Raw genomic sequence first — 22,620 nt, forward strand, 5'->3', positions numbered from 1 at the left:
CCCCCAATTCCCTGGTTTAAGCTCCTCCTGGTATCACCTGGGTGCTGTCAGCCTTCACTCCTTCCTAGTAGCTCATGTCTGGCTCTCTGACGGTCAATCCCCAACCTGCGTCACTTCTAGAGGTCAGTCCACCCCAGGTGCAAGACATCTGCTCTTGGTGAATTTTCTGAGGCTCCTGCTGGCCCATTCCCTCAACTGCCTGGATCCCTCTGCACAGCAGCTCTGCAACTCAGACAGGTCAACTGCACCTGCAGTTTGGTGTTCACAAGAGTTCACAAGGCAGGAGTGTCTCTTATTCCAGGTCACTGATAAAAGATATTAAATAATCTGGTCCAACAACAGAGCCCTGCAGGTCTGCTTGTACCCAGCCTACAGGATGGAAACCAACCATTAGGCACAACCTCTAAAGTTTAATGATCCAATCATTGGTTCCCTGTTTAACCAGCCAGCCTACGGGATCTTTTCTCCTTTGTCCCATTCCTGGGACAGACTATCTCTATGCTTAGAGGAACTGGAATCTACAAAAAGCCCTGATCAAGAAAGCCCAGACAAGGGAAGCTTCAGCAGTTTGGCAAGAGGTATGGCACAGTTTCCAGCTGGCACTGTAGGATGCTGCAGTCTACAGGATCTCCACCATTATCTAATTTAAAAAAATCCTTCTGTTTCTTCTCCTACCATATGTCTGTCTACAAAATACCTGAACTCACATAGTTTTCCCCACAACCATACCATGGATGTTAGGACTTTCAGGCCAGGCAAAAGTCTAAGGAAGAAAGGCATGTCTTACCAGAATATTCTCAAATGTTGGTATATAAACCTACTTACAAATTATTTTCATTTTATTCATAATCCTCCCTTGGCACTGAGCATTAAACGTACATTTAATACACCAGCCTTGGATCTCTTTAGAAAGATAAACATATTGCAGGGAATAAATATCTGTTCAGAAAGTAATTTAGGATTTGAAGGTATTTTTTGTGCCTCTTTAATGATTTCTTCCTCTAACTACTATGACTATGAAAAGGTCATTTTTTAATTCATTAAAACAGCATGAACTTTTCACTTCATGGCCCATATTTGAAAGAAGGGAAAAAGAATCCCAAAGTGTCATTTTCATTAAAATTAAGATATTCAGAAGCACCACTTTCCTAGAATATTGCCCAAACCCTTTAGAAAGCTTTATGTGTGGTTCGCGCATTTTCTTAGCCCATAATTTTATTTCCAGTATTGAAATTCTTTGAGTTACAGATGCATGTTTTTTTTCCTATATCTGAAAGGATCAAAACAGACACCAGGTATAAGCAGTCACACGCATACCTTTGATATGGAAATGACATAAACATACTTTTCTTTACTGAGTGCCTGTTCACACCTGGTACTGGAATGAGGGAACAATATGGACACACAGGAGCAGTGACAGAGTGAAAAACACTGCCCAGTATATGGTCACACCACCTAAAACACTACACAACCTGCTGCAAGGATGACACTGCTTGACAGCACTCAGATGAAGGTATTGTACATCTAATGTGACATTATCCTGAGGGGTACAGCTCCCAGTGGCCCTGCAGGATTAAACTGCTGTGTTTTATCACTTCAAAAAATGGAAGGGTTTTTCAGAAATAAAGCCAGGGGAACAGACACTCAAATGAAAGAAGTTTGTTATGTACAAATAGCAAGGTACAGTGACAGCGTGGACATTCAAGTCCAGGACAGTGAAACACGCATCACATGTTTGGCCAGACAGGGACAATATCACTAACTGAGGCACTTTCTTAACTGATAACAAAAGCAAAGAGCAATATTCTGCTCCAGATCTCCCTCTTTTCCAGTGATTAGTACCAAATTCCACCAGGATGCATATTTCAGAGATAACTCTTGCAGTATCTGTTTTCAAAAGTTTATGAAACATATGCAATAAAGCATTTCAGAGAACAACTTAAAACACAGTTTCTACATCTTACAGTATCATTGGCACCATTTAGATGAAATAAGGTATTTGCTGGTTTCTTCTCCCCTTTCTTCTGTTTATTTCTTTCAGTAGCCTGAATGCTTAAAATAAAGTTTAAAACAAAACCAAAAGCAAGCAAACAACCAACCAAAATACCCCTCCAACACATTAAACGAAGTATGTAAGTGAACAAAATACAGGTTACTATACATGCAAGGAACAAAAGGTCAACTTCTAAACCAGAAGATTGGATGGGAGAACATAACGTTGTACATACACTTTTAAAGCACTTTTCCCTGTTACAAACAGCAAAAAGAGAATAAAGTTCCTTGTTTATTGTTTTTTGCCTTACAAAAATCTGATCAACTGCTCCTCTCCAAAGCTTCACACACACAATAGCCTGTTTAGCATTTGGGAAGAATTCTTTTCTTTGTTCCTGTTTAGCTATCTAGTTTCAATTGAAGCATCTTGCTATTTTTAAGTCCCTCTTAACCTGAAAAAATAAATTTACTTTCCTACTTCCACCCAAGTAACTGAGATGGCCTTTTTGGTTGGTATTTCAGGATAGCTTGATTTTCAATACAAATCTACACAATCACAACCATTCCATCTTTAGACAAGGGCAAACATTTAAATCAAGTGAGGAATGTAGAATGATAGATTATTTTGGTAAAAGCTCAGAGATATATCTTCAAGCTCCTATGTACAGGCAAACTCCTTATTCACTACAGATGCCAAATAAATCACATATGGACTTCAAAATATAAGGAATTCTAATGTAGTTTGGCTTCCAAAAGCAAAAATATCTAAGAGCATTTCTACCATCTCAAGGGAAATTCCCACTGCCCATGCAGATATACCCTTCCCAGTGCAAAAGGCTCAACCAGCATGATCTAAGTCTGAGGTTAGCCCTCCACTGAATCACCATCACAGCTCGCTATGCATTGGGCTACACACCTTCAGAGGTTTCTTCTAAAGACTCATAAATATAGATTTTCTTGGTATTAAACACATTGCATAAATGAATGCACTGGTAAACTGAATAGAGCTTCAAAGTTCCTGTTTGGCAGCCTCACCAACAGACTTAAGTCCAGCTTGTAAGTTCTGGAAAAATTATTTATTATGAGCCTAGAACTCTATCTCTGCATAACAAACTCTGACTTGCACATTTTCTATGAGATCCTGAGAGTTAAACAGAAAAGAAAAAATCTTTTACTCTACCTTAACAGTTTATAGTTCACTACTTGAACTAATACCTGAAGGACTAAACAAACAAAAGAACATTTTACAGGAATAGGTGAACACTCCCAATGCCTCACACACATGCACATTACAGTTTTATTGAAACTCGTGTCCTCTCTCAGAGCAAAGGACTTTTATTGCTACAGAATCCTCCCTGCTCCTCTGACTGACTTCCTCCCTCTCCTCCCAAAACGGAACCTGTCGGCAGATCAATGTCCGATAAATATGGCATCAGGAATATGAGAAGAGAGTGAGTAAATATTGTATTGAAAAGGTATTAAAACAAAAGAAGCTTATTTCCTAAATTCTCCTCTTGGTTATTCAATTCCATCAGAAGTCTACAATAGCAATAACTATCTAAAATGAAGACTATTTAGGTATTCAGGTGCCTTTCACTATTAATATATTCAGTTCAAGAGATAAAAAAAACATTAGACGAGTGCTTCTGTTTTGCCTGACAAGCAACTAATCCTTTAAGCTATGTTCACTGCTATGATCCGACTTGGAGACTGGCATTGTCTCAGAACAGGGGTGGTTACATAAATGTAAGCAGGTTTGGATCTCTAACATTCAGCTTGCTGGTCTTTTGATTATGAGTGTGCATCTTCTGTTACCTCTCGTGAAGTAACACAGGCTATCAATAAAAGGAATGCTCCCACTGTCTCCCCTTTGCTGGGGTCAGATCTAATGACATACTATCACCAGATGAGTGAATTTAAGCTGGACCTATGGAAAAGCTTCGGGGGAATTTCTAGATTACTGTTCCCTCAAATCACTCACTGGTTAATTCCTCTTGGAGCAGTAGGATGTCCAACTAAATCATACTATAAGGATGTGGTGGAAACATGGTCAGTGGAGAACAAGTATTATATGGTTAATCATGTACAGACATAATGACTAGATGAGAAGGTAGAGGGAGAAACAGAGCTTACAGCACAATTTTGTCTACTTGTTCACGTGGAGATGTTCAAAACCCAGGATGTGTTCCTGTATAACCTGCACTAGGTGACCTGCTTTGGCTGGGGGTTAGGACTAGATGATCTCCAGAGGTGCTTGGAACACAGATAAATGGACCATCATGCAATCATCTTATATACTCTGGTTTTAGCTACAAAGCTTCCAGTGAGATTTTGAAGACAAGGGCTGGGGCAAAGGAGATTTTAAAAGCATAGATTTGAGGTCCTTGATCTTCCTAGAATAAGCCTCTGATGAGCTGGGCCAATAAAGTTAAGCCAAAGCAAACCATGTGCAAACAGCAGAGACTGGATGCAATTAATTCTCAAGTTCAGTTTATCCAACTCACATATGAACAAAAAACCCAAGCATTTCAAGTATTTTGATACCACAGCTTAATTAGTACTCCAGATGTACTTCATACAATATCAACAAATTCTTGTTTTCATTTCACTTGCATATCTAAACTTCAGAGAAACAGCACAATGCTACTCCATCAAGCTGTACACAAACAGTGCAGCTGTTCTGTGAAAATCAAAAATGAAGCTGGACAGGGCAAGAATATACTGGGGTTTTCACGCACAACATTGAATTGTGACGTTCCATCCTTTTAAGTGGTGAAAACATGTCTAGCAAACACAGTGACAAAGAATAAACAAACGAGGACTTCCATCTTTCCCAGCACAGCAGTCTCATCCTGACTGAGCAGAGTGAGCCAATGAAAGGAGCTTTGCCACTCCCAGTGATCAGACACAGCACACAATGTATTTCAGGGAAATCCAAATCAGAAAATACAGTGCATTGCCTCAGGTGGCTTTTTCAACTGACTTCTACTTAATTTTACCAAAGCATCATTCTGCAATTTAAAAAAGGTAAAAGTCCTATGGAAGTCAGAAAATTAGTTTTTAAAACTATGTTTTAAAGCCAGCTCTAAATCAGTCAGAAAAAAGTTTTTAATTCTAAACCATTTTCTACAATTCATTATTTTTTTTCCCAAATATGGGTTGTTTGGCTGCAAACTGAGCAGCCGAACAGAATGATTACCTGACCTGCAATAACCTCCTTTCCAAGCTTTTGTAAATACTGACTTCTTTCTTTGTCTCATCATCTCTTATATAAATTATAATCAAGTACACAAACAACGTAACACTGAAATCTGCCAGGTCACCCTGACACCACTACAGATCTTTTTTATCATGAAGACAACACTCAAAACCAGAGAATGATTTCAGCAAACTCTAGTGGTCTAAATGACCATCCCAAAACACTCACGTAAAGGAAAACAGTTAGAAAAAGCTGTATCATCTCACAGGGTCAGATAAAGCAAGGAGAGCGCTGGACGGATTAAGTGAACACCACGTGGGCTGGATGTCAATAGGATTAGAGTGGACTTTGGTTGCCACGAGCAAAGATGTCCACATGCCTCGCAGAGGGGTCGCTGCGAAGGCACGTCTCCTCCTGTGGGGCAGCTTCAGACCTCAGTGGGAGCAGATGAAAGCACAAACCAGAGGAGTGCAACAGGGGAAAGGTTTCAAATACATTCCTCAGCCAGAGACTAAATACAAGGAAGTGTCAGACAAGCTAGGGGAGTTTCAGATGAAAATAAAAAAGCTTTTTGTCAACTCACAGAAAGCCTACTGTGTTATTCTTAAATGCACGCCCCCATCCAGGCAACATTATAAAATGGACAGCTGGCTAAATCCATCCAGAAAAAAAATAAGCTTCTGGTGTAGTTAACAGATGGTGACACAGGTTATGAAATTGGTCTTTGCTTCAGTCTCCAAATATTATTTTTAACATAATTGATATATAATATTTAAACACCCTTAGAATAATTGTCAGATGAAACAAAACTAAGCACTTACTGGAGTGCATGCGTGTATATAGATTATATCCTATTCCACATTTCTGTTACCAGAGAAAAACATCTGTGCTCATGAAAGTGAGGAGTTTAGAGTGACTTTCTTGTACCTAATATTATATTGCTTTAAAAAAATTACAAACAATTAAAATCTTCCCCTCATTCATATAGCTACCAAGTTGTCTTCTACATAGATATTCTGGAATGTAATGCCATGCAACCACATGCAATTTTCACAGAGAAAAGAGTAACGCTGTTATCTTTGTTTTATATCACAGGATTTCAGAGGAAAAAGGGATTTGTTTTTCTATAAATAACAAAGATCATTCCCTTCTATTCCTTCATAAATCAAAGTCAACCTTTTCACATTGTACAGGAAAAAATGAAGGCATTCTCTCAAAAAACATTGGTTTAAATTAGGGCTTTTTCTTAAGTTTGCAAATAAATGTCTGTCAATCCTGTGAACTCTTAATCAGCAAATTTAATGTCACAAAAAACAAGCTCAGTTTGGACTCAAGTTTAAGTAGCACAGCCCCATATTTCATCAATTTGAAAGGAATGCAAAACACAGAACATAACTACTTAACTGCAACTCTTTATCTCTTTATTCTAATGTTTAAAACCTCTATTTTTTACACATCTAAGTAATAAATTTGCTCATTTACAGTGACTTGACTATCCTTGAAAAAGAAATGTGAATACGTACTAGGGGAGGTTTAGATTGGATTTCAGGAAAAAATTCTTCACTGAAAGGGTTGTCAAGCACTGGAGCAGGCTGTTCAGAGAAGTGGTGGAGTCACCATCCCTGCAGGTACTTAAAATACATGAAGATGTGGTGCTTGGGGACATGGTTTAGTGGAGGCCTTGGCAGTGCTGGGTTAACAGCTGGACTTAACCTACAGGTCTTTCTCAACTTAATATATTCCATGATTCTGTAATTATCAGACTTCCAAAATTCAAATACCTATCACTACAGGCTGGGCAGCCAATTTTTCCTAAGTACGTAGCACACTGATGCCACAAATGTGCAAGCTACTGACTCCAGAGCCTACATCAATTATGTAGGCTGACCTCTCCAATATGTTACACTGGGTGAAACATTCTCTTCACATCAAAATTAAACCCTAAAATTTAACATTTAATAAAATGTTGTGCACATTCTATTAACAGACATGTAACTCCTAAACATAAAATAATTTATTCATCATCAATCTTCAAAGATAAGGAAATAAGATTAAACATAGACATACATGTGCAGAGATTTGGCAGTTTAATGCTTTCCAAAGCACGTAAATCCAGAACTATGTCAGAGCTTTATCTTACAGATCACTTTCAGCTTAGTTTGAACAATAAAAAAGTCATTTAAACAAATCTGCCTGCATTCAACAATTATGCCACAGTCATCCTCAAACAGAGGCTGTATGTGTAACAGCCCATGTGTCCACAAGAGAAAAGAGATGGTTGAACAAATATGATTGTGGGCTGACAGTTCTTTGCTCCTTTGTAATTTAAAATAATTTTTTTAAAAAATAAAATCTGACTCTTCAGGTCAAGTATTATTTCCAGTATTATATCAATTATTATTATATTTCCAGTATTATATCAATTATTTGTCAATTTTTCATTGATCTCTTAGTAATGGAATCCGGCCCAACAAAAGAATTCTGCTAAGAAAAAACTACAAAGTTTACTTTTGTCAAAGGAATGAAGACTATCTTTGGACATATATCTATTTACAGCTACCATGTAAAGATTCCTCTACATTAAGTTCCTCAAAACACGAAGTGTATAAGCAAAATAACTTTAATGACAATTTCTGCTAGAAAGGTTTAATTTATGACCATTACATTTCTACCTCAACTTAAAAGAGCAAACCATAACCAGCAACAACAAAAACTCAACCAAAAACACCACATATATAAAATTAATGTTTCAAAACTTAAATTCAGACAGAAGTGCTAATATGAAACACAACAGAAAGACTTCACTCAATTTGTAAGTTAATCTTTAGCAGTACACACATATCAAAAGCTGCCCTCCAAAATATAAATGGAAAATATATTCATCAAAATGTAAGTGTGAAATTTACTCCAGTACCCAACTGGAGAAATTGCACTGAACTGTTAGGGCAATGATAACAAGCTTCCCTGCATTTATATCTTACATAATGCCAAAGAATCCTCATTATTTAATTATGTAAGCATAATTTTACAACCCACTCATATTCATTTCTGCTCCAAGGATATGAAATATCTTGCAAACATTTCAGGCCAAATGTCAAGAGAGACCTGTCATGCTTCAAGCAGTGAATTCTTTTAATCTAATACAAAAACCCCCAAACCAATCCATATCTTTCTTTGCAAGATTCCATTATAAAAAGTTCAGTTATTAAAACAACATAGCACTGGTATTAGGCAGCGCTCTTTCTCTACTGCTCCACAGGTGTGATTACACACCTAAACAGAACCACACCACATTTCTGCTGTGATTTTTAGAACAGACTATTCAAGTCCAATTTTATACAACAGATTATTATGAGAATGGATAATGCTCTTTAAATTTTTTCAGAATTACCCCAAATTAAATTAACTCAATTTGCATTTGTTTGATAACTTAGATTACTTTTAAATTTACTGTGATAATGTGTATAAAATTCCTTTTTCTTCTTTTTAACAGGTCGTGTGTAACTGCTTAGATGGGATCACGCTGAGCAAATATCTGCAACTACACTGTACCTGCTCCACCACCACAAGCAGCTGTACAGCATTTCCATATTGTTGTAGTTAGGGGAAGATTTGCTACACTCAAATGGCAGCAATGTATTCTGAATCTCAGAAAATTTTCTTTCTTTTGCAGGGTTCACATGTGTAGATATGAGAGTTTTCTGGAGGAAATAACAAAGCTGTAGAACAGTGATTATCTGCAAACGGAACCATTTAATGATTTTGAAACACTACTTAATGAATTTAAGCTAGGAAAAGCCAAGCTACCAAAAATCAGTATGAAAGGACTGGAAATGAGGCTTTACAAAGCCCCAACAGTTCAAAAGAATTACCTAAATATATAGTTCTAGTGCTATTCCAGATGTTGTGAAATATTCCCTTCGTACAGAGCAGCTGCATTTCCTGCAGGGCATGGGTCTCCTGCAGCTCATGTGTCATTGCTGCCTGCCCTTTCTGGTCATCCCGAGAATGCTGGCATGTGCACACTGGCACTGGATGCCATGTTTAGGCAACTGAATCATGTGCTTGAAGTTTTACTGCTGTAGAGCCTGTATTTGGTAAGGTAAGATTAACTTTTGCCAAAAGGTGAGATAATGTTTACATGAACACTTCCCAACAGTTTTTCCACCCAGCAAAGTAACACACACTGCTTTTCTATCTCCACTCAGCAGCAGTACTAAAAATACAACCATTAAGTGATGGATTTGAATATGTTTGTGTCTGGAAGCCAGAGGAACAGCAAGGGTGTTCATCAGAAATCTGTTATCATTTGACACACTAAAAGCTTAATTAAATGGAATTTAATCACTCCAAGTACAACCTATGCATGGTAAGAGAAATTCATTACAATTCCTTGACTGTTTCTTGCAGCCCATCGTGCTTGTACAGTAAATTGCAGTCCATAAATAAGCCTGATGGCTTTGACCCTGATATGTTCAGTGTCTGTACCTTTATCACTACGTGATTGTGTAATCACAATTTGTCTTTCCCTTTTACTCCTTCTGGCTGCTACCACCACCCTCCTACAAACTGCTGCAGTACTCCAAAATGCCTACACTGACAAGTGAATGCCATCTTATCCAGCCACCCAGCAAGAACTACTTTGAAGCAATTCAAAAGACTTCTCTTCCCTATCCCAATGGCTTCACAGACACTCTGGGGGGTTAGCCAATACAGCTCCCAACAGATCTACACAAAACAACTGCTGGCTTTATCCAAAAGTCAAATACAGGACAAAAATACAAGGTTACTATATTTTTTGATTTTAAGTAAGTGATTTTCGCATAGAAAATTTTAAATTGCTACAACAAAGAGCTAAAGGTCTTCCTAAAAACTGGATCCCATTTTACAATCCAATGTTACATGAAAAACTATGATGTGGTACAAAGCACAGCAGAAAATGCCATGTTCATTCAAGTATAATTCTCTATCTTCCATTCTCTGCAAAACAACACCTAATCAAAGAAAAGAAAAGCATCTTCAAAACTGTACTTCAAATGGTCTTCATTTCTATATGCTAAGAATTACAAGATAAAACAAGAAGTTTGTTGGGTTTTTTTCCTTTCCTGAAGAGAACAATAAAGGGGAACAAAATCACCTCCAAACCACAAGTTCATTATAAATAAAATTTATATTCATAACCTAGGACACTTATTTAAGCATCATAGTTGGGACAGACATGCAGGAGCAGAATCAAGTTTGAAAGGCAGTAAACTATTTACCTACACTTGGCCTTATCTGGCACTACTCACCACACTGAATTATTCACTTTGGTGCTTTTCTGTTGGTTGTGGGCTTTTTTAAAGCTGACTTTGAAATTTACCAAGCAGCACATTTGGAGATAAAGGCACTGACTGGTAATCATTCTGTGCTCTACGCCTAGGGCAAGCTGTCTTTCCTACATTTCATTTCCTGAAAAAAAATTAATACAGAATTTAAAGGAGATAATTTAAGAATAAAACTAAATCCCCATGTCCTTGAATGCTGGGAACAACTCTGGATTTTTTTTCTTCTCCTGAGATTGTTCCAGATTTAAACTGAGGGAATGCTATTTAAAAAGCAGGAACATAACAACTGACAGATATATTAAGTCAATATTTGACAATCAAGAGCTCAGAAGTAATGCTTTATTGAAAGATCAACAAAATCACGTGATTCTCAAATAGTAAGAGTGGAAAGAAATAGTAACATAACCCTAAAAACCAACCTGTCCATATGCATTAGCCTCAAAACTTGCTTTTTACAACTCATTAACAAATACAGTTATAACCTTTCTCCAAATGTTCTTAGGAGCATTTCTCAATCTATAAGTATTTTATTGTCTTTTGCCCGATTTTAATTAACTCACTGTCCGTAAGTCTTTTGAAATAAAACCTTCACATCAGCACAGAGCAAGCTGGCTTAACTGAAATGCTGGTAAAGTCATGCCCTGAACAACCGAGACTGACAGGCACAGAAGGTGTACCAGAGCAGAGTTGGCTTGAGAAATTTCAACAGAAATGTCATTTTTAAAAAATAAACCACAAAAAAACCACAAGAAAGTCTTGATCTTTTTTGAGTTTTTTTTTCTCACTCCAAACTGTAAGACTTTATTCCCTGCAGCTCTGTTGCATGGTTATCTAGTATAGGAGTGTATTTGAATGAAACTTCATTTCCACAACATCCACCATTTTTGATAAATAATAACCTTCTTCTCAAAACCAGATGGATTTTTATTAAGCATTTGTTAAGAAGACTAGTATCACAGGAAGGCTAAAATAAATCTTAATCTTCCAAGATTAAGAAAAGTTTGAACAGTGCAGGAAAATAAGACACAGATGTAGTCTCTGAACAATGAGGACGTGCTGAATAAGAGGATGAGCAAAAAGCACATGGTTCTGGAAGAAGACAATTATGCATTTACACCACAGGATGGATAATTATTGCTGAACAGTCAGATATTTAGGACCAGTTGTACTTCATTTAACAAGTCGAGGGAGTTCCCCAATCTGGGGTTTCCATGTATGACATAGCACTGTAGTACATTCATCACGCTCAGAGCAGCAGAATGTACAAGATAAAATTGAAAGCCACAAAATCTGTACTGAAAGACAATCTCAGCTTAAAAATGCCAGGCTCATTGTAGAGAGATATTTCAGTCTTCGTAGTTAATTCAGGGACAGTTACAGCTGTGCTTCTGGAGTCCACCCCCACCAAAAATTCGCCCTTAAAAACTTTCCACTCCTTACTCCTGCTATAAGTGCAAGGAGCACATATGCTGGGATCATCAAGTGCCTGCATGAGAATGCTGGAACAAGAAGTTTTGTGCAACTGCGCTGCAGCCCTCTGTAGGGATTTCCCTGGCTATCCCTTGAACCACCTTCTCCCTTCCTAGTGAGAAGAAAAATTCAAAAGCAACCAAATTAAAACAATTTTGCAAATACCTGCTGCCACTTTCACCATAGCTCTCATCACAACCTCCCCCATAGTTTACCAAGCGTTCCACCCACTATGATGGCTATTTTGAACCTCTAAATAATTTCAAACATACAAAATTTGAAAAAAAGAAATGATCCATTTGCAGACTTACATGAAACCCTGATTCACCCAGAAATATACTGGCCAGATGCAGTAAGGAGACAGAAATCAAACCCAGTTGCAGTTTCTCTTTATTAAGAGCTCCTAGTTTCTTGCCATAAGTTATGAAAATGAGATCCTCAAAACAAAGTCAAATATCTTAGTAGAAACTGTTGTCTTGGTGCCAGACCTAACCTACTGCACTCAAAAATCTCAGTCTTATGTCTCTAACACTAGAAATACCCACTAGCATAATCTCTTTTTTTGAGATTAAAGCTTCCCTTCCTACTTTCTTGAGATTGAAATGAACTTGCACAGAGCTGACCTTAATAAAATACTTAACATATCTTTAAATTATACAGGTGGTTGCTAAATCACCTCTTCTTGGAAATCCACAGCACGAAGAATACACACTACAGCATATTTTGGTATAAAATCTTTGACTATTCATGTCAAGTATTACTCCACTTATGTGCTGTAATATGGTGGAAGTTAATAATTGTGTGTTGGACTTCGTATTAACATCATTATCACTGAAGCATAAGGACTTAGCAAATGTGGATTTATTCTCCACATGTAAAATGTTTTAATAAAGCTTTTTGCAACTTTGGAGTTTACTGCCAAAAAAATACCTATACAAGTGTGCAAAGTATAAATCACTAAAACTTTTAAATCCAATAGAGTTTGTTTGTATCACATATCAGTAACCTGGATTCAGAAGTGAGAGCTAAGCTTTCACTGTCACACCCCACAACTGTTATGATGCACAGATTAAAAATAAATTCACAGGCTAAATGACATAAATATTCACATGTAATATGCCCTAAATAATGCGTTGTGCATCAAATACAACCACCAAGCACTATTCCAAGAATTAACTTTATTTTGATGTTACTGCCCACACAAATAAGAATTCTATAAATAAAATAAAATACTGCAACCAGGTATTCCAGATTTAAAAGCACACAAATGCTTACTTACTCTCTTACAGCATATAAAAGGTAAGTATGTCTAAAAAATCTTGTGCAATATTTAATCTTCAAAGAAGATTAAAAGAAATACTGAAAAGAAATTCTATTTCAGAAGAACTATTTTATAGTAATGTAATTTATAGTAAGTTTTCTGAGACTTAGTAGTATATACCACATTTATTCAAATATAGATTGGCACTAATCTACTTTTAAGAAGAGAATCCTGAATTTACAACCCCGGCTATGAAAGATTTTTGACTAGCACCGCACTTCACTATTTTATCACTATTCCATTATTTCTCTATATTAGAAACATATGTCAGATTCTGGGGACAGATTAGGTAGTACCATCTAGAGCACACATTAAGTATCAGAAACAGATTATGGTGATCTGGATCTTTGCCAACCCACAGAGAATTACAACATCACAACTCTGCTGAGGAGATACCAACCAATGGTATGGCTATGAAGTACTGTTCTTTTTGAGATGAAAGACACTGTTCTTTTCAATCTCAAAGAAGAACACATATAGCTTCCTTCTGTTCATTTTGAAATTGGTATCCCACATTTATCAAGTGCTGGAGATAATTTCTTATGCAATATGAAACAGTTAATATTGCATAATGAAGACCACAGAAGAGCTTACACAGGAACTCAGGACTACCTTAAAAAAATAAATTTAAAAAATGGAGCTTAGCTTTTATTTCCATCCAAACTGTTCATAGAGACACAGACTAAAATCCAGTGACTCAGCTGCAGCTAAAAAGCACCACAGGATAGGACCACCTTTGTTCCTCAGCAGTAGTCCAAGCCCTTGACATAAATCAGACCAGCCCTGAGAGAGACCAAAACCATCACAGTAGGTCAACACAATCTCTTCCAGTTTGTATCCTTTGCGTGAACATCAAGTATCATTTTGGCACCTCCATCCCACTAAAACACAGATTCCTTGTTAGGTAATAGAAATCAAACCTATCAAACTCCTAGACAGTATCTCTGGTTTTACTTGGCTAATTTCTATGGGATACATAAAACTTAAGGAGTTTCTTGCTTGCTTCTGTCTCCATAACAACAGTGTCATGGAATAGTCTCAGCTAAACTCTGCCACAAGCCTTCCCTTTAACTCTAAACTGAATATCCCAAATAATTTTAAGTAAGTAGCCAAACCAAAACAAACCCACAAATGTAATCCTGTCAATAGCAAGCTATTTTCAAATTTCTTTACAGAAAGTAAGAAAAAAACTCCAAGACACTAATGGCAGTGTCAGAGTTGTGCAACCTGCCAAATTTTCATTTTACACCAAGTTTCTATCTGTGGAAAATATACACTATGTTTTTAAATCACATTTTACCATACGTGCAGTCTTACTACAAATTGAGAGCAGGCCTTCACTGTGGATGGTTTACAAGCACCAATAAATGTATCCTCTGTCAAGGAGCTAAACACAATCCCAGTTAGCAACCACAAAATACACCAAATTTCCACAAATATATAAGAGTTGTCAGCTGCAACATTTAAGTATTTCTGCAGAGCTATACTTCTCCAGCCCAGCAAACCTACAAATATGTAGCTTTTTCTTTAAGTATTGCTCTCAAAACCAAACAGACCTCCTAAACAATTTACCTACATGATAGAAAGCTTTTATAACAACTTTTTTCCCCTCTTCAAATCTCTTTTCAGATATTGAAGTGCACAATGATATTTGCAGAACCTCAACTGATGTCTCAGTAACCGTTCTTTTACCAACTCCTGCAAAGTGTTGGGTTTATTTCCTCAGTCCTTCCTTACAATCAGTGCTTTCAATACTTAGCACACCTGTGACTTTATACTTATCTGGAGGTATACCAAATGACAAATGTTTCAGTCATCATATTAAGATGTTCTGCAACATATGTGTAACTGAAACTGTCAAAAATTAAAGACTAGCCTTCTAAAAGAAATTACAGAATAATTTTTAACAATAACTGAATTCCAGAAGATAGATCTAAATTATGTGAAAACTGGTGAAGAACTGGAGTCTCGAAGTTTAGATTTTATATTAGCATAATGAAATTAAAATTTCTCATTGACATGCTGCTCATTGTCCAATGCTTCTAAAATGAAAACAACACACTCAGTCATATTCCTTTAATAATTACAATGAGCTAAAGTTTACCCATGCAAAATTGTGCCAGGAAAGGCCTGCTACTTTAGTAGCCTCAATTAATTGATGTAAAAACAGACTTAATGTGAAAAAGAATACTGATCAGCAGAATGTCTTTCACCATATTCAGAATAAGAAATAACCAGCCTAGTGGATCCAATACCGTACTCGGAAGAGACTGAAAATAAACTGAATTATCTCTTTTACATAAAACCATAAGAATGATTAGTCACATTCCAGATATTTCTGGATTCCTGCAAGCTAGTGTAGCACTCACTGGCTGAGTCAGAACCAAGGTCTCCATTCTGCTCGCTATTGCATAAGCAGATATAGAGACATCTCCAAAAGTCTACATTCTGAGTTCTACTGAGTAGTAAAGCTGACTGACCAGAAGTATCAAACAAGTAACACCCGCTGACTACCAATACCGTGACCATGGCTTTCAACATTCACAAAAGTTACAGCTAGGAAGAACTCTCAAGTAAAACAAGCAGTAAAGCGTGCCTTTAGTAATTTTGTTCATAGTATCACGAAAGTATTTCTTACCAAGACAGCTGCAAGGACCCTATTCAGACAGCCTAAGTTCCTACTTGCAGCCTTAAGCCAAACCAAGGAAGTGAGATATGGGCTTTGAATGATCCAAAGTTTAGATTTAGATATGCACAAAGCAGTCACAAGCTCCACAGGGAAATACTGACTACAGACACCTGACATGGTCCCTAATTCCACATCTGAAAGGTTCAACTTGTCTCCATTCAGGCCCTGACTGACGTGGTCATTTACCAGGTGATGTCTGCTAATTTTTAAACACACACAATTGAATGTCCCTGCTGCAGATATGATCTTTTTCCTACACTCACATATCCTCAGCCTTTGTATTTTCCCTCTCAGTCCTGCTGGAACCTGCCAGCAGCTACTTCCCAGCATTCCCAACATGGGAGGAGTTCAATCTCCTCCAGTATACATCCCCTCCAGTAGTTCATGAAGTTAGACAACAAAAGCAGAAAGAAACCAGTTCAGGTAATGACAACAACAAGGGTGGGTGGCAGGAAGGAAGGAACAGTTTGTATCATCAGCCTACACTTCCATCTGAAGTATTGAGCTGCACCACAGCTCAGAGTAAGGATCAATCCAACCACAGGTTACAGCCGCTCATCCCCAAAGAAAATTAGATGAAGGTCATGCAAACATTGTTTCAGAATATGCCAGATGTATATACTAATACGAATAATAATAACATACTAGTTTCTCCTACAGTGCCATACCTAAAAATGTCAGTTGTTGCTAAGATGTTTCTTTTTGGTTGTTAGATACATTTTTAATCTGTGAAACAAAAAAAAAAAAAAAGGTGGGGGAAATGGTAAATACCAATTATTTTGGAGTATACCCAAATATATACACACTGAAGATGAGCTTTAGTAAGTTTATCCCTGGCCACTGCTTCAGATAGCAGAGAAAGAGATTCTTCATTTGATAACAAGAAGCAGTGCAATATGCTACAAAGACTCAACTGGTTTATATATTGGCCCAATATATAAGGAGTCAGAAGCTTCTCCAAGCTCTTCTTTCTAACACAGATCCCACCTTCAATTCCTTCTCCAAGAGGAGAAAAACAAACCCAAAACAAACATTGAGAATGGCAAAAGACAGGCTATTCATTTCTGTTACAATCAGCAAACAATTGTGGGGGAAAAAAATCCAAAAAGGAAAAAAAATATCCATACAGAAAAACTCAACTAGCTATTTTTATCACAGAATGTAATGAATTAGGACTTTCAACATGTGGGGAATACAAAAATACAGAGAAATAATCATAATTCTATTGCTACAAAAACATAAGGGAATAACTTAAGACTATTATGCACAAAAGCTACTAGGAATTCAATAATTTTCAAAACCACAAAAAGGATCCACTTAAGGCAAAAGGAAAAGCAGTTAAAACAAGAACAGAGATGCAGGACTTCTCACATTTTGTTTTGATGCCTTAAAATGCTATACTGAAAAAAATATTTTCTATGTACCAAGTGTATTATTATGCTACTGCATCGATTATTCTTAAATGAAATAATTTTTTAGACTGAATGATGGACAACAAAACTCAGCTGCCATACAACCAGCTACTCATTTAAATTGCTCATATCTGTCTTATTCCTGGATGCCAAAATTCCCATACAGATGGAGCATCAGTTTCTGTCCATCCTTGTTCTGTTAGCCTCCATCAAAACCAAGTCCCTATATATGTTCAACTACTCATCAACATTCTACATTAAACTTCCTAAAAAAGAAGATGCACGTACACATTTCCACTAAAGATGCTGACTCTAACAAGGAGGGAACCGAGCAGGGTTTCTATTCGTTATCCTTCCACCTACTGTCCCTTTTTAACATTGACCACATATACCCATTTTAGACCATATGCTCCATGCTCTTTTATGTCCTGCAAACGTCTTGCATCAAAAATTCAGTTTTCTTAAAAATAATCTCTACCATGCCACCTACATCTCTGAAGTCTAGCATATGGATTGAAGAGCCACACACATTAAAATTAAAACCTTTAATTGTTTGGTAGATTCCAACATTTTGCTGTTTACCAAACACAGAAAAAGCCAACAAACCAACAAGAAAAACCCCACCATGAGCCAAAAGCATCACTCTCTCTTGCTGCTCAGACAGAAAAAGAACTGGATCTCCTAGAGGGCATGCAAAGAACTGCCCAGAAAGAAAGTGCTGGCAGAGCCTTTTCATACCAACATAAAACACAAGGACTACAGGAAACAGCAGACTCTGTTAATGCTTTTTAGTCAAGCAGGTGGCTTTCAGTGGATTCCTAAAATCCCTGAAGAATTCTAACTATAAGGAGAAGTATCACAGGCACACAGAATACAGAGAGGAAGTTTCCCAGATTCTGATGATAACTCTATGAAAATAAAGGAGATTATTCAATTCAGTAAGAACTTCTTCACTGAGCATATGTTTTTCATAGCTTGCTTTAAAATTGTCAGCTAGAGTGTTTAAACAAACACCAAGTCATTTTCATTTGGTCCACTCAAAAAGCCAATGTGATTAATTTCACAAGTCCATAAACCACTGCATGTCTATTTATCATTACAAAAGAAATGAAACTTGCAAACAGCCCTGCTGTTATTCACAGCCAAACTAACTGCTACCAAATGGCAAAACTGATAAATTACCTGATTAAATTACTGAACATAATCAGAGGTGCCCTGCTGACATTACAGCCATCAGAGCTTATGTGAAAAATTGAGCAAACTTAGGCTTTACATATGCAGTTTAGTCTTCAAGAACTGTCTCAGACACATTTAGTCCTAGCAAAGTTAATGAAACAACTCAGGTAGAGAGGTCAATATTAGCAGGTTTCATTCCAGGAGTGGAGTTTTAAGCTGTAAGTAGCACACATTGCTAGGGAATAATGCACTACAAACTTCCAACACCCGGAATGTGGTGTGTCACTATCCAGTTTATTAGTGGAATGCAAATGATAAAGTACTGTGTTAATTATTTAGGAAGTGATGTTGAAATGGCTAGCTGGTAAAAACTGCTGTAGTTCTGGAAACAAATCAACTCAATGTCAGAGAACAGGAGACTGGGTCAAATTATATCTGCTTAGAAATACAAAGCTTACTGGAAATCAGATAATTTACTATGAATTTCTGTATAGCAGATTATTCTCAAAGGTGGGACAGGAAGACAAATTAACACATTTTAAAGAAGCAGCAATTACAATATTATTATTATTATGAGCAGGTTAGTTCATGAACCTGACATAAACAGTTCCAAACATTATTATTATAATACTTATATAATTCATAGGAGATTTACTAAGTATAATGGAGTCTTCATAAAATGACAGTCCATCACACTGCTGCCAGCTCCTACAGAAACGGGAAATCAATTTTTTGCAAATGCAAATTACACAGTGGGTGGGTGAGAGAAATGCAAACTGCAAAATCCTACACTAAATAAAAACATATATAAACATGGTGACAGCCTGGTAAGGGCTCCTCTTCAAATAGCTAAAGAATGGTAATCCCATTTTCCTTCCTGAACAAACTCCTTTCAAATATGGAGGATGGTGACAACAGGAGACCAAAAACGAGTTTTCAAGTAATCTTTTCATAAAGTAATATTTATTTGTTGTAATTAATAACTGGAATTTCTACAGCACACTTCAAACTTTCAGAAAGAAATTGCGTCCAATAATGCAGAAACTAACAGAAAAGTGAACCCATGACAGGCTCTAGAAAATATATTTATTTACTTAAATTCTACCAACATTGGTAACATCTTCACTCAGATGTTTTTGTAATGACTCAGTATTTAAACATCACTATGTATAACAAGCTTCTTCCTGATTTGAATAAACAGAGCAGCACTAGGCCCAGCTATCCCCAGCAGTGATATTCTCATAACACTGTAACAGAAGGAAATAGTTTTCAAAGAAAAATTTGTATTTTGCCTATCTTAAAATCTGTGCACTTTGTAGCAAACGTCAAGCATTAAAAACCCAGCGGCAGCACCGGGACTCCCAGGCAGGCAGGCCCTAGGAGGAGCACGGAGGTGGCAGCTCAGCCCAGGGTGACAGGGAGGAGGAGTGCGTTTCATGTCACAGTCAAGGGACTCCTCCAGGCAACTTAAAAAGCAGCACTGAGAGATTTGCACCTAATCCTCCACGGCCCAGGAGGATTGCTGTGATATAATGCTAGACAGCCACGTGCAGGAGAGAAGGGGGTTCAAAAGGCTCTAACAGTCAGAGAGAAAGAGAGACACTAAAAAGAAATGGGTGAAAACTGATAGCTCAGGAGCTTATTTCCTCTGAGTTTAAATCCTTTCATCACTCTTTTCATCCAGGGGAGGCAAAATTTATTTATAGTATTTCAGAAAGGCACAGGGGAAAAAAAGAGAAAAAACCTATAAGCTTATAACTTGCTGTTTGATCATCCTCTATATCTTAGTGTTTCTGCTTTTTTTCTTTTTTGGTCAAAATTCACTCATTGTGACTGCTGTGAAGGAAATGCAGAAAGCAAGCAACTAAACAGATACTATCATTTCAATAGCTCAGTTGCCATACACATCCCAATCAACTGTACATCAATGACTTAAACAAGGGCTACTCGGTTTTATTGTTCTCACTACTGGGGCACACTACTACCCACAAAACAGAACTTCACCCTGAAATTTAAAAAAAAAAAAAAGCATAGACAAGTCCTTTGCTTTTGGGAAGGGGAAAAAAGTATCTTTAAATGTGAACAGCCGTGTGGAAATGCATGAAAATATTCTGCTGTAAGAATAAAGATTTAACATATTAAACTGCAGCTACAAGTTTGTGGGTGCTTTTTCCAACTGCGACTTATGAAAATATATCCTGATTTATGGAAATGCATATAAATGGAGAAAGTCGTGCTGAACGGAAGATTACCTAGCCGACCTGATTCACCCTACCTTCTCATGATCTGCTGCTATACCTTCCTGTTTTAAATGTACTGAGCCGAGTATCCAATACAAGCTGAAGTACAGTCCGCCATAAGAAGTACTAGGAGTGCCCTTGAAAAATGTCCAGATTGCAGCTAGTGCACAAAGGACCTCGCCATGAAAATAAAGCGCATGAAAATTTCTCTCTCGCTTTTGAGCCGGCAGCAAGTGAAGAGATTAAACTTCCCACCAACATCGGAAGACAAAGCGTTGGCAAGACACATGCCAAGCTTAAGAGGTTTAGAAAGAGAGATAGAAAAAAAAATAAAAAAAAAAGAAAGAAAGAAAGAAATGGGTCGAGCAATTCATCCCGAATGCTCTGCTTCGCATTTATCTCCCCCAAAAAACTGCTCGACGGAGCTGAGGAGCAGTGCTACACGACCCAAGCGTGAGCACTCAGGTAACTGTCTGCCATAGGTAAGGGAGTCTGGCATCCCCCTTCCCTCGCTACACGGGAGGCGACGCTGCAGATCTCCCACTCCACCACCAAAAAGCGAAGCAAAACCAGCATCTGGGGCGGGAGGGGGAAGGTAATTAACTGGGAACTTTATGTTCCTTAAATATGCAACCAAGACCTTTTTTTTCTTCCCACGCCCCTCTTCTTTCCATCTTCTCTGTCAAAACTAGGCAGAAATAAACGTTATTCTATAACAAAACTATTAAATAAACAGTACAACACTCACCATATCAGCTGGAACGCTGCTGGACATTTTGATGTTACCCTAAATGGATTAAAATCAACTCAAAAAAAAAAAAAAAAAGGGGAAAAAAAAAAAGCAGCACGAAGAGCAGCCCGCCGGAGATCTTCAAGATGCAAAACCGGTGTCAGTATCGGAGGCAGCAGCTTCCAGTCCCCTACGCGAAAGAGGTGCCCGATAAGCAGCGGGGAAGGCGGCCGGCTCTGGAGCAGGAATATCCAGGGGCAGCGGTGCCGGGCTGGACCGGAGGAGCCAGCGGGAGACCAGAGATGGCAGCAGATCCTGTCAGCGGCAGCAGCACCAGCGGTGCCAGGTAGAGCAGGCAGCAGGACTACACCGCCACATGAGCTGCGTGCGGGCTTTTTCCCCCCTTCTCGCCCTCTGCCTTCTCTCCCAGCCCCGACAAATGACGACGGGATGATTCACACGGGATAATAGAGCGTCCAAGTCACCTCCTCAGTCGGCGCAGGCGACCCGGGCGCGCAGGCAGGACCTGGCTCCTGCCCTGGGCAGCGGGGCAGGGAGGCGGGAGGGCCGGGGTGGGCCCGGGGCCGCTGGGGAGGACGCCGGGCTGCGGCCCCCCTAGGCGGTGTGCGGCATCCAAGAGCGCCCGGCGGGGACGCGGGCCAGCGAGGGAAGGGAGGGAGGGCGCTCGGAGGGGAGAGCCCTCCCCCGCGGCGCTCGGAGGGGGCCGGGGGGCGTTCGACGGCGGCCGCCTCCCGCAGCCTCAGCTCTCCGCTCGCATCGCCGCCGCCGCCTCCTCAGCCCGCCCTCCCTCCCTCCCCCGCCTCGTCCGCCGGCGGCTCCGGCCGCCCCCCGAGAGCCGCGCTGCGAGCCGGAGGTGCCGCTCCTTCAGCGCGATCCTCGCCCGCAGCCGCCCCCTGTCATCTTCGGCTCAAGCCAACATGGCGCCCGCCGAGCCGAGCGAGGGGACGCGGCAGGGGAGACACGGACCCTCCGCCGCCGCCTCCGCCACCCCCGCTCCCGCCGCGTCACACGCCGCCGCCCCGCGCGGCACCATGGGGCTTGTA

At 38.8% G+C, this 22,620-nt stretch overlaps 1 protein-coding gene across 1 annotated transcript in view; it reads right to left on the reverse strand.

Annotated features, from left to right (window-relative positions):
* The window catches only part of UBL3 (ubiquitin like 3), a 55,729-nt gene extending 33,443 nt beyond the window's left edge, over positions 1-22,286 (reverse strand). Inside the window, exon 1 of the mRNA XM_033051679.2 lies at positions 21,575-22,286. Coding sequence (XP_032907570.1) covers positions 21,575-21,601 — 27 coding nt within the window. The 5' untranslated portion in view covers positions 21,602-22,286. The remainder of the gene's footprint in view (positions 1-21,574) is intronic.
* Positions 22,287-22,620: the final 334 nt, after the last annotated feature.

The sequence above is a fragment of the Catharus ustulatus genome, chromosome 2, assembly GCF_009819885.2.
Source record: "Catharus ustulatus isolate bCatUst1 chromosome 2, bCatUst1.pri.v2, whole genome shotgun sequence".
Lineage (NCBI taxonomy): Eukaryota > Metazoa > Chordata > Aves > Passeriformes > Turdidae > Catharus > Catharus ustulatus.